Source organism: Lepisma saccharinum, chromosome 1 (assembly GCF_977018435.1).
Source record: "Lepisma saccharinum chromosome 1, izLepSacc3.1, whole genome shotgun sequence".
NCBI classification, from domain to species: Eukaryota; Metazoa; Arthropoda; class Insecta; order Zygentoma; family Lepismatidae; genus Lepisma; species Lepisma saccharinum.
In genome coordinates this window covers 178,520,810-178,536,738 of record NC_139229.1, presented here as the reverse complement: position 1 = coordinate 178,536,738, position 15,929 = coordinate 178,520,810, and the positions used below count along the sequence as shown (strand labels likewise).

Sequence of the window (15,929 nt, the reverse complement as noted above, 5' to 3'; positions counted from 1 at the left end):
TATTATGCTAACAACCTTGAAAAAATCAGTGAGGTGATAGATGCTCTTTCAGAAAATGAAGCGGCTTCAATTCGTGAAGTGAAAAACCTCCTGTGCTATTCAAGTTTATTTTTGCACATAATGGTGCATTGCCAGAGACAATTACAATTATAGCATCCATGAAAATCTACGAGGAATCTATGCAGCAGATTATAGAAGTGCCAGGACAAAAGGGGCCAGCTGTTGCGGAAAAGTGCAAACGGGTAGTGAGTGCAAATGAGGACTTGAAACATTGAAAACAATTTGTGATATTCTAAAAGGTGAAAGTGCTGTTACCAAAATGAGTCCAGCTACATTAGCTTGTTTTATGTATGCTCCAATAACTTCTGTCGAAGTAGAAAGATCATTTTCTATTATGAAAAACATTCTCTCTGAGAGACGACTATCAATGAATGTTGAGAACTTAAAAAGAAACACCTTGTAGTTATGTGCAATCAAGACGGAGAAAATTGAAATGCTCTTCCCAATGTAGATTTTAACATGTTGCCAGAAATTATAGATAAAAGTAAGCGACTTCCAAATGTGCCTTTTTTTCGGTTTATTTTGCCTTTTTTTACATTTTTAGTGCCTATTTTCCACATTATAAATGCCTTTTTGCCTGCCTATTTTAACGAAAATAAATGCCTGAACTTCCGGGCTCTACTCATGAGGATTTCACCAATCGAACGCAGACTTGTGTGGCCTGTCATGCCGCCAGGGTGTGAAAGGTTGCTGTTGACTGACTCGTTCCCAAGTTACATGTGTCGTATGTAGCTTTGTCTGAAATCTCCCTTTTTGTTTGATTCAACTCACCTAATACGACCCTGTCTAGGTACTCCATTTCTACGATCGCTTCGTAGGTGACTTTTCCACCGTGGCGTCGCAATGTAGCTTCAATTTCCGCTCGAAGTTTCCGTTGAACGTCTGGATTCACTGCGAGCTCATACAGAGCAAAAGTCAGCGATTTGGACGAAGTCTCGAATCCAGCTTCATAAAACAGCATAGCCTGCGCCATTATGTCGTCATTGTCAAATTCTGGAGGGGAAAAAATACAAAAATCAAACTAAGAACATAACTGATGTTAGTAAATGATTAACTGTACACATATAACTCAAAATGCATAAAATCAAAGTTGATGCACTTTTGAGTTAAAGCCTAGTTTGAAATTATGATATCTGATCTTCTCAGCTGATGAATTTTTGGTGCATTACACAGAATAGAAAATGATAAAAGTACCCTTGGAAGCAATTCTGTGTGCATTTTGATGCACCAAAAGTGCATCTCTAGCAGTTTATGTACTTTAAAATATGTTTCTCGAGTCAAAATATTTGTGTCAATGACACATTTGGGAATCTCTGTACAGAACACTTTCATGAAAAAGCATAGCAAGAATTTTGTTTTAAAGCGAATCTAGTTTGGAGTGTCATTTATTTTTTAACATCTTGCAATCCGTTCGCACTCCAATGTAAATATAACTGTCTACTAAAACTGTTGACACTTCCATTAGTAGACTACAATTGTTTGTTTTGATAACAATTATTAGTAAATGTTCGATGTTCAAAGTGCCGACCAACCTATTCACCATATTAATCCATTCAATAGATCAAAGAAATTTATGCTTTTCATATTTGTACTACGACATTTGGATCAGACACGAAAGGTACGCACACCACAGTAACTATACACAGCTAAGTCTAGATCACGAAATAATAGTTATTTTTTAAAGAAATTCTTGCCTGCTGTCTTCCTTATTAGCTGTTAACACTAAAGTTCCTTAACAACATACACCCTAATTACAAAAGTTACAATAAAATCTGAAAAATTGAACTTACCTATTGCATTATCTGAGGTCATATTTTGGCCTGTCATTTTAGATTCTTCTTCATCTTCATCGTCTGACACTTTCCCATATTTCTTCAGTTCCATCAAGATGTCTATAAAGTCATTCCTCTTCACCTTGCTCTTTTCACGGTGATTGATCGTGTTACCAACTACACTCCTGATGAAATCTTGGACTTCCTTTGGGTTGAAAGGCAGCCTGAGGAAATTCATGATCTGGGGGGCCATGAAGAAAAATCCAGTTGCCCAGCAACGTGACATCTTCGGTTCAAATATCTTCGATCCAATTTTTCTGAATTCAGATTCCGGATCCTTGAGACTGCAACACTCTAGTCCGAAAGCACAGGAGCAGATGGAATCAGTTGTGTATTTGGCCATGACTTCCTGCATGTCGACCTCCTCACCTGTCCTTGCTGGCAACTCCAGATGCTTCACAAGGTTTTCACCGCATCGGGAGATTAAGTGAAACATCTTTTTGAGTTTCCCAGAGGTGAATGTTGGTGATAATTTTGCTCTCATAGTTTTCCACTTTTGTCCATTCATGCAGAACAAATTTCTATTAATTAATGGATCAACCGTGTCATCACAGGCGGATGTGTGGTCGACAAAGGAGTTGAAATCTTTGGCGAATACATTCTTCAGAATTTGAGGATCTCTGACCAATAAAGCTGGCCTGTTTCCCATAAATACTCCTCCGAAAGAGTGGCCTTTTAATTGGTTGTATAACTCGTAGAATACTTGCATACTCGACTTTCTGCAAAGGACGAAGTCGAGCAAATTACCCACACATGGTATAGGCTTCACATATGGAACTTTTCTCTTCTTCCAGTAGCCATAATCCTTCGTTACGTACCAATATAGGAAGAGTAAACTTGACACCACCACCGTTAACAACTCCAGGATGAAGGAATCAAACAAGAGAGCCATTATTTAAAAGCACGAATTGCCAATCTTGGAAACTAGAAACCTGCAAAGAAATTATCTTATTTATTAATAATGTGAATTTTATTTCATTCACGTTAATTACACCACCCCAAAATAAGTGATCTCAGGTTCAAATTTGAATAAGGCACGGATGTTTCATTCTCTTCGTCCCGTCATCAACTTCATTAGTTTATCATTCACCCTAATTTATCATCCATCGCGATTAACACAAGATGTAGAGAATCAATGCGAAATACTTAAAATAGAAAATATGGTTTCGGTCAATATGTACAGTTAACATAGAGAATAGAACCACGTGGTCCAGTCGGAAGCGCCATACGGAGAACCTGGTTCGATTCTCTGTGTTTATTTCAGGTAGTGGCTCTGGGATTCATTCAGCTTCTAATAAACGGGCACCTGGGGGAACAAAGTCGGCCGGAGCGTGGTACTGATCACATCAACTTCACAAATAGTCGAGATTGTGAACGTGTGGGACTCTACCTTGACATTTCCCAACATGCCTTCATGAACAATTACAATGTGCAGAGGGTAGTTTAAAGAAATACTTTATCTGGTCTTGTTAATGGATTTGTAAAGAACTTCCGACCTCTATGGCATGGCGGAGCGATTAGCACAGCGCGCTAGGATGTCGTTCATTACTCATCCACATAGGCGCGATTAACCAAAAGTGGCAGAAAAGCGATACTAAATAAAAAAAATAAAAAAATTGAAAGTAAATTATGCAAGGTTATCTCTTTCATGCAAATGCCGTTAATTCTCGATCTTTTTTGTCCCTTCTGTTTTTCAAATTACTGAGATCACCGTTGATTTGTGCAATGGTAAAAAACGTTATATGGTTTCCTCGTTTGGTGTAAAGATCAAGGTAGTCACAAAACTTAAGGAAAAGAAGAATATTCTACCATAGCTCTCGCCACGAAAACAGTCCAGTCAAGGTTGGAGCTTCCCCTTGCCTCCTCAACACCCTTGGCCCTCCAGGGTTTCCACACTTCTTCTAAGCTGCTCAGTCGACACTTCGCGCGTTGTGCGTATGAGGCTCATTTCGTCGGTTGAAATTGTTGCTTATTGGCAACACTGTAGGTGGTTGGCATGACCTTCATTGGACTGTTTTTGTGGCGAGAGCTCTAGTCATCACAGCACTGTCATGAAGCCGTTGGTCGTAAAACTGTACTCTGATAAACATTGCTCTTTGCCAAATGATGATAACCCTGATGCATGTTATGGATAACTTTCTGCGAAGATATTTTCTTGTACAGAATTCCAATTATAGTATTTTTTTTTTACATTTGCTCATGTTAAAATAGGCATATACACGTATCGTTCAGTTCGTGGCAAACTTGACCTTGTATTCCCGGGACATCATAGAATTCATTTGACATGATCAGATAAAACGAATTACAGCGCAATTATAAGATTGGCAGAATATGGCACTGATATTGAACTTATAAACTCATTTCAGAATCACGGTTGTATCAAGGTTCAAGTTCAGACCAACATCAATAAAAATTTGATCATTTCTACACAAACAGAAAAGTAAATGCATCAGTTGAAACAATAAATGCATGAAGTCTGTAGATCAGACCAAATCTTTTAAGTACATCATCGAGAAAGATACAGGAAGGTGCATTAAAAGAAGCATAAATTGAGGCATTGAAGTACAACTCGACATAGATGCTTCTTTGACGTTATAATTATAAACAATATTCAAAAAATGCATCAAACTATAAACCTGATTCTTGGTAAAAGCCCCAAAAACACTTGAGGGCATCAATCGATGTGTTTCTTATGCATCAAATAGATGTGATGCATTTAGTTTAGTGTGCGTATGCAAATGAAGAATACACAATGTAGTGGCATATTTAATAGAGGGTATCCTGATTTAGTACTCATCTTGCCGAAATGTGGTTGCATCGGAGAAAGAATTTTCAGTCATATTTTCTCTTACAAACACTACAGGTGCTGACGAAGGCAGTTTTATTATGAACTGAAAACACTTTAGACGTTACGTTTCTACCCTATATCAGGGTCTTCTTCAGACAGAGAACTAACTTTTATTTGCTGTAAATATTCTAAAATTTGGAGATTGCTATTCACTAATGTATTTAATGTTTATTTGGAAGGTGTAACTTTAGTTGTGTCTAGAGTGAATACATATTGAACGTAAACCAGAGGCGTGGCGTGCATGTAGCCAGTGTTGCCGCAGGTAACAGCAAAAAGTAAAGAATTAAAAAGTTGTTTCAATAAAGTGACAACATTGTTAAATACGTTAATGAACACCGTAGATATTGCATAGGACATTATTTCTGCAGCCGACAGAAGCAAAGAGGGAGGCCGTTCCGCTCCACTGAAGAGGCAACAAGGGAGAAGAGGGCGCCAATGCAAGGGAAGAGCGGGGAAGGACTTTATGGGGTTATTGATATGCCTGTTAAGGGCCCCTGTTGCCGTTCAGATCTACCGGAGCAGCCAGTGTTGTCACATCGGATTGGCAGAAAAGAGCTAAATCCCGCCTAAAATAGGAATACCATTTCTGTGAAGCAACTGGAGGTAGACTGCAGAGCCAAGGCTGGATTGAACTACAACTGAGACCAGTTAGGTAATAGACGAAAATATAGTTCCTTGGTGTGATTCGTCATTTGGACAAACCTTGCTCCAAAATACTAAGTTGGCAACAGTAGTACGTACAGCTGGGCTTCCCTTCAACAAAGTAGCCGAGTTCTGTCGTCTGCTCAGTGCTCACCACACAAACGTCAAACTGATCCGAGAAAAGTGTGGTTTTTCTTCTTCCCCTTCGCAGCTCATTGCAAAGAAACTGAGACAGATGAAGAATTGACAAGGGTCTACCACTATTCATTGGATTTTCGTGGTAACTGTCTCATGAGTGGTAGTTCTTTCTAGGAGTGTTTGTGGCTAAATCACTGTGCTGATTGCACAACAAGAACGAAATGAACAAGTATCTAGCTCTAAGATATGTTTTCTTAACCGGGGGGGGGGGGGGTGATAACATCTAGCAGGCATAATTGTCGTACTGATATCCGGTAAGTCACGCCACGCCACTGACGTAAACAATATGTCTTTATTGCAAGGCAGCCAAAAAAAATAAAAAAAACTTTTTAACGTAATTTTCGTTGTGCAATTATCCCGCATAGCAAACAGCAACACAACAATAATTATTTTTCTCATGTCTATTTCGGTTATCTTAAGTCGCTTTTCAACCTCATGGCTTGTTGCTATTAGTTTAGTCAGAGATCGAGGACGCAGTTCATCCAAAAGCAAAATGAATCACCCTAATAAAAATTGGGGTTCCAGGACCTGTTTATATGTATGAATAAACATTTTGCAAATTACACTATCTGTAAGTAGCAATTACAAATAGCACACTAATTATATTTTAAAAGAGTGTTAATAGTATTTTGCAATGCCATTCCTTTCGTTTCGTGGTCACAATATGTAGTTGTGCGGTAATAAAACCCAGTTAAAATATTGGAATTCTTATGGTTTCATAATTACGTATGATTACTTTTCAATTACCAACGGAGTTTCCCACTAACCTCATAAAACCAAGCAATCACTGGCAGCTGTTAACATAGCAACTTTTCTCTGGCAAGCGATTCGAGCAACTCGGACTTGGAACAGCAAGTCCCAGGCAACAAGGCACGTGACTTTGTACCCCAGCGAAGAGCCGCTGCTTGCAGTGAACCTCATGTTAGCTGATGGCGAATGCAGCACCCTCTAGTAGAGCAGAGTCCTGGTGGTGGTGAGATGGTACAATTCGTTCGTGTCGTTAAAGTGGTGTTTGTAAAGGTGGTGCTTTAATGCTGAGAATGTGCGTCGTTGAAACTCGACCCGTGTGCATTTTAACCTACATTCATGTGTTTCATTGGTAGATACTGGAACATCGTACACAGATCGCCCTGCTTGTTTTAACTGCCAGTGTATTCCGACATCTGACCTCTTGCATTGAAGATTCTGTGTGACAAATGAGGAACGTCGACAGCAGAATAATATCGTTCGGACGGAAATGTCTCATTAACAGGTAAGCCCAAGTTCCAATTACTTAATTCCGAATTAACCATGATACACAAGCATTTTCTTTTACTTGGTTTAATTTCTATTTATGTCTGTTAACACGTACATCATTCCTTAAAAAAACTTACAGCGTGTTTTCTGGAGAAGGATCTTTTTCCTTCCGTTTACCTCTACATGATTCTTTTGTTCGCTAGCAGCCATTCGTGGTATCCTTGGTCCTCCCTCGAGAAAGTGAATTATTCTGCATCGTTCAAGAAGGTTATGTTGTTTACAAACGCTTTCGGTTGTTTTAGCTCGCGGAAATGTGTTATTGTGAAGTAAAGTAAGTATCTTACCTTAGCGTGAAGGAGAACAGACCGAAGCTTCGCGCAAGTTACCTCCAACTTACTTCCATAATCGTTTCCAGAATAAAAAGCACTTCTATGAAACTTGAGAAAATCTGCAAACACGAAATCTGAAAACTTATGAAACCAAAATAGAAGTGAAATTATCGTTAAGTGTTGGATTTAATGGTGTTTGGTTTAGTTTATTTTACTTCGCGTTTTGTGCCTCTTGGCTAATTTGCGAAGATGGGGATGAGTGATGAAACGATGAAATTGATGAATGGACATTCACAAACAACCAAGCCCGACCGGGATTCGAACCCGGGACCCTTGGCGTCGCAGCGCGATGTGCTAACCACTTTTTTTTTATTTTTTTTATTACATTTTGCAATTTATTACATTACATTTGCAATTTACATTTCAACTCATTGGGCAAGTAAACATTACAGTAAGAAAATTAGCATACAATCTATTTCTTTTACAGTCAGGTACCCTGTGGTATTCTTGATGGAGGTAATTTACAAATTGTATATTAAAATCTGGTTGCCGATATGTCGATAGGAAATAGGCATAGTGTCCTAGGAGCCATTGTACACTTTTACGTTTTGTTTTTGGGTAATATTCAAAAGCTGGATATAAAAGAATATCTACAGAGATGTTATACATTGATGTTCGACAAATAGTACTCACAAGTTTCCTTATATAAAGCCATGATGTTTCTATTATTTGGCATTCACTCAGTCTATGGATTAAACTATCAGATACATTACATTTGGCACACATTGGCGTATTTATTAATTTAAGATCATAGAGTCTCTCTCCAGTGATTAATTTTTGGTGGACAATTATATACCATGCTGATCGGATTCGTGATGTAAGATGGTGAGCCTGAATATTATTCCATATTTCTCTCCACTTCATTCTGGGATTTTGCTCAATAATTTTACATGTTGGTTGTTCTAATTTACATAGTCTGCGATATATTTCCGATGTCACTGGTATTGTTAATATCGGAGATTGTAATAGGGCATAACTAATATCCACTATTGTTGACTTAAAATACCATAAAGTGTCTACCAGTCTAGTAATATCAATAGGAGCCTCTAGTGAAATATAGTCCAAAGCGCTTCTCAAAACTTTACTTGTGAGGCTGAGTGGATGCTGAATCAATGTCTGCGTGTCAGCTTGAATACGTAAGGCCTGGCATTTGAGTTCTATATTCACAAGATTCATTCCTCCCTCGGCAAAAGGCAAACAAAGTAATACATGTTTCACCCTCAATATCTGACCATTCCAAATAAACCAATTTACTGCACTCTTAAGTTTATTTATATCTAACTTCCGTAGTGGAAGGATTTTTGCCATGTACCATACCTTTGACAGTGCATAGACATGTACAAAGGTCACCCTTGATTGTAAACTAAGGCTGCGAAATTTATTTGTTTGCAATATCGCTTTAACCCCAGTTAATACTCTATCATAATTTAATTGGATCATACTTTGGATAGAGTGCGTATATATTATACCTAGTATACGTATCCTTTGTACAACCTTAAAATTACCTCGCTGCGAGTGAGAATGAACCAAATTTAAATTCAAAATGGACGATTTTTCTTGGTTTATTTTTAATCCCGACCATTTTCCAAATTTCTGTAATACTTGACATGTTTCATCAATATCAGTCTGTTCATTTATTAATACAGTAACATCGTCAGCATACGCTAACACCTTAATGGTAGTAGAGTGTATGTTAATTCCTTGAACTTTTCGGCCTATTTCACACAGAATGGGTCTCAGTGCAATACAAAACGCTAACATCGACAAAGGATCTCCTTGCCTTACACCTTTATAAATATAGAGTTCTTTTGTCAGAAAACCATTTATTTGAATTTTTGCTGTTGCATGACTATAAAGACTTTTAAATACTGAAAGAAAATGTCCACGTATACCGTAGCCCTGCAAAACGTTAAATAGATATTCATGATTTATCGTGTCAAAAGCACGTTCAAAGTCTAATGCTAATATAGCATTTTCAGAGTTTTTGTTCTGTAGTCTATAACATGTAATTATTTCACGCATCGTTTGTAAAACATTTGTGATTTTCTTATTTAAACCAAAAACATATTGATCCTCTCCTACTAATTTGTCGACATAAGGCATAAGTCTGCCAAGCATACATCGCGCCAATATTTTATAATCCGTACAAAGGAGGGTGATGGGTCTATAATGACCAGGTTCGCTTGGTTTTGGATATTTTGGGATTAGAATTATAATACCCGTATTGGAAGATTTACCCATTTGATACTTGCTAAACACTGCATTTATCCAATCCGTTATTGTTTGACCCATCAATTTCCAAAAGGTTTGATAAAACTTATTGTGTATCCCATCCCAACCAGGAGCTGAAAATGATTGCCCTACCTTAACCGCTCGAAACACTTCCTCACTTGTATATTCTTTGTTTAAGTTTTCACTTTCTTCATCTGTAAAAACCTCTGATTCGGATGCCAATTCATCCATTAAAGCTCCATTATGTGACGCTGGTTGGGAATATTGTTGCTCAAAATAATTATAAATGCAATTACGTATTTCAGGGGCTGAATTGATCTTTGTTCCCCCATTATCAAATATTTCACTAATACATTGTCTTTTAGCATTTTTTCTTTCATGAATTACATGGCTGATAGAGGCGACCTCATCGTTGTCAAAATGAGGAAGTCTACTACGAATTTTGACCCCTTGACGCCTTTCTGCAGTCATTTTTAACAATACAGCTTGTGTACGTTTGACTTCAGTTTGCACTTTTTTTCCGTCTGTTGCTTGCTGAATTTGTTCACGCAATACCCTGTAGTAAAAATTATATTTATTTGTCCACTCTCTCGACCGTTCCTTACAGTAACTGATACAAAATCTTTTTATACCCGGTTTGAGAATCTCCTCCCACCAGCGGATTATATCTATCCTCCTCAGACGGTGTGTTATCCATCTCGACCATTGGTCATTAAATGCTTGTTGGAAATTTTTCTCATTAAGAATTGAAGCATTTAATTTCCAACAACCGTACCCTCTCGGGACTATTGGAATGTCCACATTTATCATCATAATGACAGCACTGTGATCTGAAAAACATGTAGGTGTTATACTGATGGACTTTACGTTCTGACGTAATGTGGGTGTGACATAAAATCTATCCAAACGGGATGCACAATTGTCACGTATATACGTGAAACCCCTCTGCCCAAAACATTTGTCACTCCAGACATCTGTGAAGTTAAAGCCAGTTACTATTTTTTGCAATGAATTCGACGTGTTAAATCCAGGTCTTTGATCCTGCGGATACAATACACAATTGAAATCTCCCCCACATATTATGTGTTCTCTCCTACCCTGCATTTCAACAGCAACTTCCTGCGCAAAAAACTCATCCCTTTGTTTTCTACACTGTGACCCGGATGGAGCATATATGTTATATATCCATACATTTGCAACTTTTGCTGATATGATTCTATTATTAGGATGACATATCACATTTGTGAGGGGAACCGTATTACGTGTTAACAAAGCTGTTCCTGTCGATTGGAAATTTGCATTATTATGAACTCTTATCGTTGGGGAAAAATTGAAATTCATTTGTCCACATTCTTGGAGAAAGACAATATCTAATGATGCTTGTATAATAAAGTCCTCTAACGCCGCCTGTTTTGTAAGTGATTTCATTTTGTTTATATTTATTGTAGCAAAACGAAGGGTCGTCATCATAAATACTATGAACAAAATTTTTGGGATTGGGTATTCCCAATACTTATACTTCCACACCACTCGGCCACAGGGTCGGGCAATGGTGTTTGGTGTTTATAATTTTATGTTGTTAGGTTAGGACTGTTAGGGTTGGTTCTGATAGCAATTTTCGACAAGTGTGATGGTGCATTTGTTCTCTAGCTATTTGAGTGCGCATACAACCGGTTTTTACTAATGAAAAAGCGAGGAAAGTACTCTGAAATGGCAGGTTGTTTTATTTACGCGGGCCATACTTTTGGATCAAACATCTCCGTTATTTATGTTTTCCGCGCCTTGTAAACAATTCCCTATTAAGTAAAACATCGAAATCAACGAAAACATCAACGTAATTATCGAAGGGGTACAGTGGGTCAACGGCTTCCGATTCGTTTGCTGTTATTTTGGATACGGACTGGTGCTGCCATTTACGTGAGTGGAGTGCAAGGGGTATTATTCCGCCAAACGTTTTCGTTGTTGGTTAGGCGTGCCAGGTTAAGGCTCTTAGCATTAAAATAATATCCGCAAATGCTTAAGGTTAGGTGGGTCAGGTTTAGGGCTCTTAGCATTAAAACAACGCCCCTAAATGTTTCCAACACCTGATCAGGTAACATCATGATAGCAAAAAAAAACCTTAGAGCCTTGCATGAAAACCCACCGAAGCTCCTGTTCGAGCCGACGCTCGCGTAAGCTACTTTTCTAATCCTAATGTTTCCGGTAAGTGATACTTACTGAAGACTTTAACTGTGCTGATTAGTGTCCCTAATCTTCCAACTTACTTCCACAATAGTTTCCAGGCTCAAAAGCATTTCTTTAAAATTTGAGAGAATTCAACAGAATTAAACATTCAGGAACCACTAGCAACAGGTATCTATGTAGATTAGTTACAGTTTTCAAATAATGTATGTGTTACACTATTTAATTTATAGCTGTAAACAGCTAGAGTATAAGTGAGGATGCAAGAGAGCACTGAACGAGCAAAAAGTTGGAAAAGAGTAACCGACAATATACCCATTGACAATATTTAATATTGTTATTAGCAAAGAAATAGATTTAGTAAAAACATTTTTGCTAGCTCCTCTGCAATGCAAATCTATGTATAGGGTCGGCGTCCTTTAGTAGTTGTATTTACGGTGGGATAAACCCAAGAAAGGAAGAGCTCCCCTCCAGCAGCTTTGCTATACTTAAAACAAGCTCAACATGCCTACATGAGCTTTTTGCTCTAGTGTAGTACCCTGCTTAATCCAAGATTTTTGTAAAAATGCCCTTCAGAAAGGAAGAGCTCCCTCAGATTGATTTGTTTATACTTAAAACTTGCTCAACATGTTCATATGAGCTTTTCGCTCTAGTGTAGCACCTGCCTAACCCAAGAGTTTTGTAAAAATGCTCTTCGGAAAGTATTAACCCCCCTCAAGCAGATTTTTGTCTATAAACTTGTATCCATACATACACATACATATTTACTTCAGGTTTAAGTTCAATTGGATACCATTCAATTTGTTTATTTAATATTAAAACAATGCAATATGCAGAGCCCCTCTAGTCTAGCCATAACCTTGTTATGTATTGATTTTTGCTTCCCGAGTTGTGCGTAAATGGGAAAGAGCGAACAAACATGCTTCCATGTTTTTATAATCTTTTGATCAGTTCCATTAGTAAATGCCTGGGAGTTGTATGTCAACAGATATAATCTATATTGTGTCTTTTCAGAGAGTTATTCATTGTCATTAGTAAATGCCTGGGAGATTATATCTGTTGACATTACCTACACTGTGCCTTTTCCGAGGGAAATTACATGTCATTTGTCATGGAACTCAAAGAGAAATTCTTATCTACACTATGCTCTTTTCAGGAACCATCTATCATATTGAGGAATTGCCTTCTCGGATATTGTCATGCAAACTGGTTTGGTCTTGTCGCAACAGAATAATTGCTTTAGGCTTTTTGGCAAATGTGCTGTGTTATTTGGGTAGGTATAAAAGCTTTTCTGCTACGAGCAGAGGTACTATAAAATGGGTAGGTAATATATTTTCTGACGGTAAAGTGTTGTTTTATAATCAAAGGGCTTCTGTGTTTGAATCGGGCCTCTAGAATTGCTCTGTGACTCTCTCATTTCTTACATCATAAACATATGATTTTTCTCCTATGAGAATAACACTACATATGGTGTCATCGGGTAATGCCTCGTGGAATTCACAGATAATTTTAATGTTTGTCCTGTCATTAACCACAACTTGTTTCCTTTTTGAAGCGTTGATGACAAACATGGGTCTCCGTGCTTTGAATTCATCTGGTGTGTAATACATGTCAGTATTGCCAGTAGTAACACGCTTGAAGGAAGAAAATGCCTCATATAATTTGAGGAAATCATCCTTGGACATGTCTAAATTGTAATTTTCTCTAGGAAATACCTCATTTCTGCCATTTTTAAGATATATGTTCTTGATGTTGCAGCTATCAAATTTGCTTGAATTTTTTTCCTGATTATTGTGTCTTCCAGTCTGAAACAATACCACCACAAAATCAGGCATGTCGTATTGTATGCTGGAGAATGAATTTGTAGCATCAAATTCATAATAAGTACCAGAGGCAGGCTTCTGTACGCATTGATATGTATAAAATTGCAGAGGAATCTGTGGATTTTTTATTATATCAGCTTTGTATTTAAGAGCATAACTGGCTTCATATTCAACAACAGGGATTCTTAGCTCCATAGTCTGAATAATACATTTGCCTGCATCTGGTAAGGTATTAGGCAGAGCTTCTCCTGTAGAGTTTAATGTGCTGTACCTCATCAATGCATTATTATCATTTGCAGCTCTTCTAAATGTAATTCTTAAACCACCCTTCCACATAATATCTTTGTAATCCGAGAAGAATCCTGGCAACAGGCGCATGGGGAACAGCACTGTGTGGTTTTTAGATAATATCTTATCACCAGCTTCAAATCCCCCTATTTTGTAGTATGAAGCTTCGGTTTTGGATAATTTTAGAGTGGCCAAAGCTGTGGAGGTAATACCGGGATAATCCACTCTGTTTATAACAACGCCATGCTTTCTGATCTCAATTTCAGAGAACAGATGCGGTACAAAATTGTCCACCAATCTTATATTTGAATTTGCCGGATAATCTGTTCCATCGAGCTTTACAACATCAAATTTGATGTATAGATCTGCTCTGTGGGGGTGTATAAAGCCATCCCCTACATCAAGGTCAACCTCAATCTCTGTGTTGGGTTGATTTAAATTTGCAAATGTCCTCCTGTTTGGGGGGAATGATTGTAGCTCATAACTCTCAATATTTTCCATTGTATGTATTTTTATTTAAATGTTAATCTCTATGATAGCAGTTGTTGTGGCTCCAGCAAAATCAACTAATTCTTCTTTTTCATTAGTGACCATCAATTCAATATAATCTATTCTGTTATGACACACAGGAAAATATAATGTTGGGGATGGATTGTAGATGATGGGCTCCATAAATTCGGAATTAGGTTTGAATGTTGCAATGATGCCAGTTTGTTTGTGAGTGCCTATGCCATTTGATTTGGTGATCATACCCTCAGCCACATTACAGTGAATATTCAGAGTCTCTATGGCTAAGAATTTAGGTATATTCATAGCAGTGTGTTTGATGCCTGCTTCAAGTTTTGTGTTGTTCTCAAAGCCTAACAGCTCTCCTATAGTACCCAGATCCACTGTTTCTGTAGCAGATACAATCTCTACTCTGTGAGTGACAGAATTTTGACTTAATACTATACCTCTGGGTAATTGAGCATTTAGAGTGGATAGATTATATTGCCCTGGAGTGATGACAATATTTTGATCACCAACTGCAATTTTGTTGTTGTGGTGCGTAATATTAGGTATCAAGTACATGCCGTAAAATGCTCTGAGAGCTATTGTTTTGGGATACACTATGTCATCATGCAATTTGAGTTTCAATATTGAATTTTGGCTGGTGAGATGGAATACCCCCATGATGTTTCAGATACCACAGGGCCTTTTGAAAATTTTCAATTGATGGTTTATTTATTTGAGACATATATCTAAGAACAGATAAACACAAATGTCCACAATTAACATCTTTGAAGTTTTGAACACGGGCATTATTGTAATAAAGATTAGTTGATTTTAGATATTTTACTAAATTTTCAGGTGGAACACCTCCAAATGAATCAAACACAAATGCCTCATCTTTTAAATATTTAAGATAACAGATCCAGTGAGTGCCCTGATTTTTGAACTCATCCAAATTAACAATGCCACACTCTCTGTTGAGTGGTTGTTCCGGTAAAGAATCAGACATGTACACACCTCGAAAATTTTTGATGCCCAGTGGCTTGATTAAAGCTTCAATATCTTGGTTTGTAAGCGGCTCTTGTTTTTTTTAAACTTACTCATGGCTCTCTTAACACCTTTGCCTTTTTTCTCCATGGCCAGGTTATGGCGCCTCTGCTCATCTAATTCTGCCCTATTTTTCTTGGCATCTATTACTGTTTTTGCTATGGCAGCTGATCCCCCGGCCAAGCTCCCAACAGCCCCGAGAGCAGCTAAGATGGCAGGGATAGTAAATATGAATCCCCCCACATGTGATTTTTTTCTTGATTGCTGTAATTTTTTTAATTGGGGGGTGCTAAGCAACAATTTCATACCATGGCCCTTTGCAAGACAAGAGCTTTTTTTCTTGCGCTGCTTTTTGGTCAAGAGACTATCAATAGTTTTAAGAGATTTGAGACCTGCATAAGGTATTTGATACATAACACCCTTGGGCTTCATTGTAGGTTTATTATATACATGTTCACAGCCCCCACCCCAGTTTTTGTTTGGTGCTCATAGCTATGGTGGTTCCCAATGCTGCTATTCTCTCACTTAAAGAAGCATCTTTGCTTACAAATCTGCCAAATGCAGCCTCTTCTAATTTCTTGTCTGCAACATGTCTCTTGTCAAGATCAGAATGTGTGTTGTATGCTATGTCATGGTCTCTACAAGCAGCATCTAGGGGATT

The 15,929-nt window shown here is 37.8% G+C and overlaps 1 protein-coding gene across 4 annotated transcripts in view; it reads right to left on the bottom strand.

Moving 5' to 3' along the window:
* LOC146004519 (cytochrome P450 6k1-like) overlaps nt 1-15,929 on the bottom strand; it is a 39,434-nt gene that overhangs the window by 5,880 nt on the left and 17,625 nt on the right. For 3 of the 4 annotated variants that reach the window (XM_083143409.1, XM_083143401.1, XM_083143424.1), the window contains exons 2-3: nt 1,851-2,824; nt 832-1,053 (exon numbers count right to left, since the gene is read on the bottom strand). In XM_083143409.1, coding sequence (XP_082999535.1) covers nt 832-1,053; nt 1,851-2,784 — 1,156 coding nt within the window. In that variant the 5' untranslated portion in view covers nt 2,785-2,824. Of the gene's footprint in view, nt 1-831; nt 1,054-1,850; nt 2,825-6,347; nt 6,407-15,929 lie in introns of those variants that run through there. The other variant, XM_083143417.1, reaches the window with a different exon arrangement.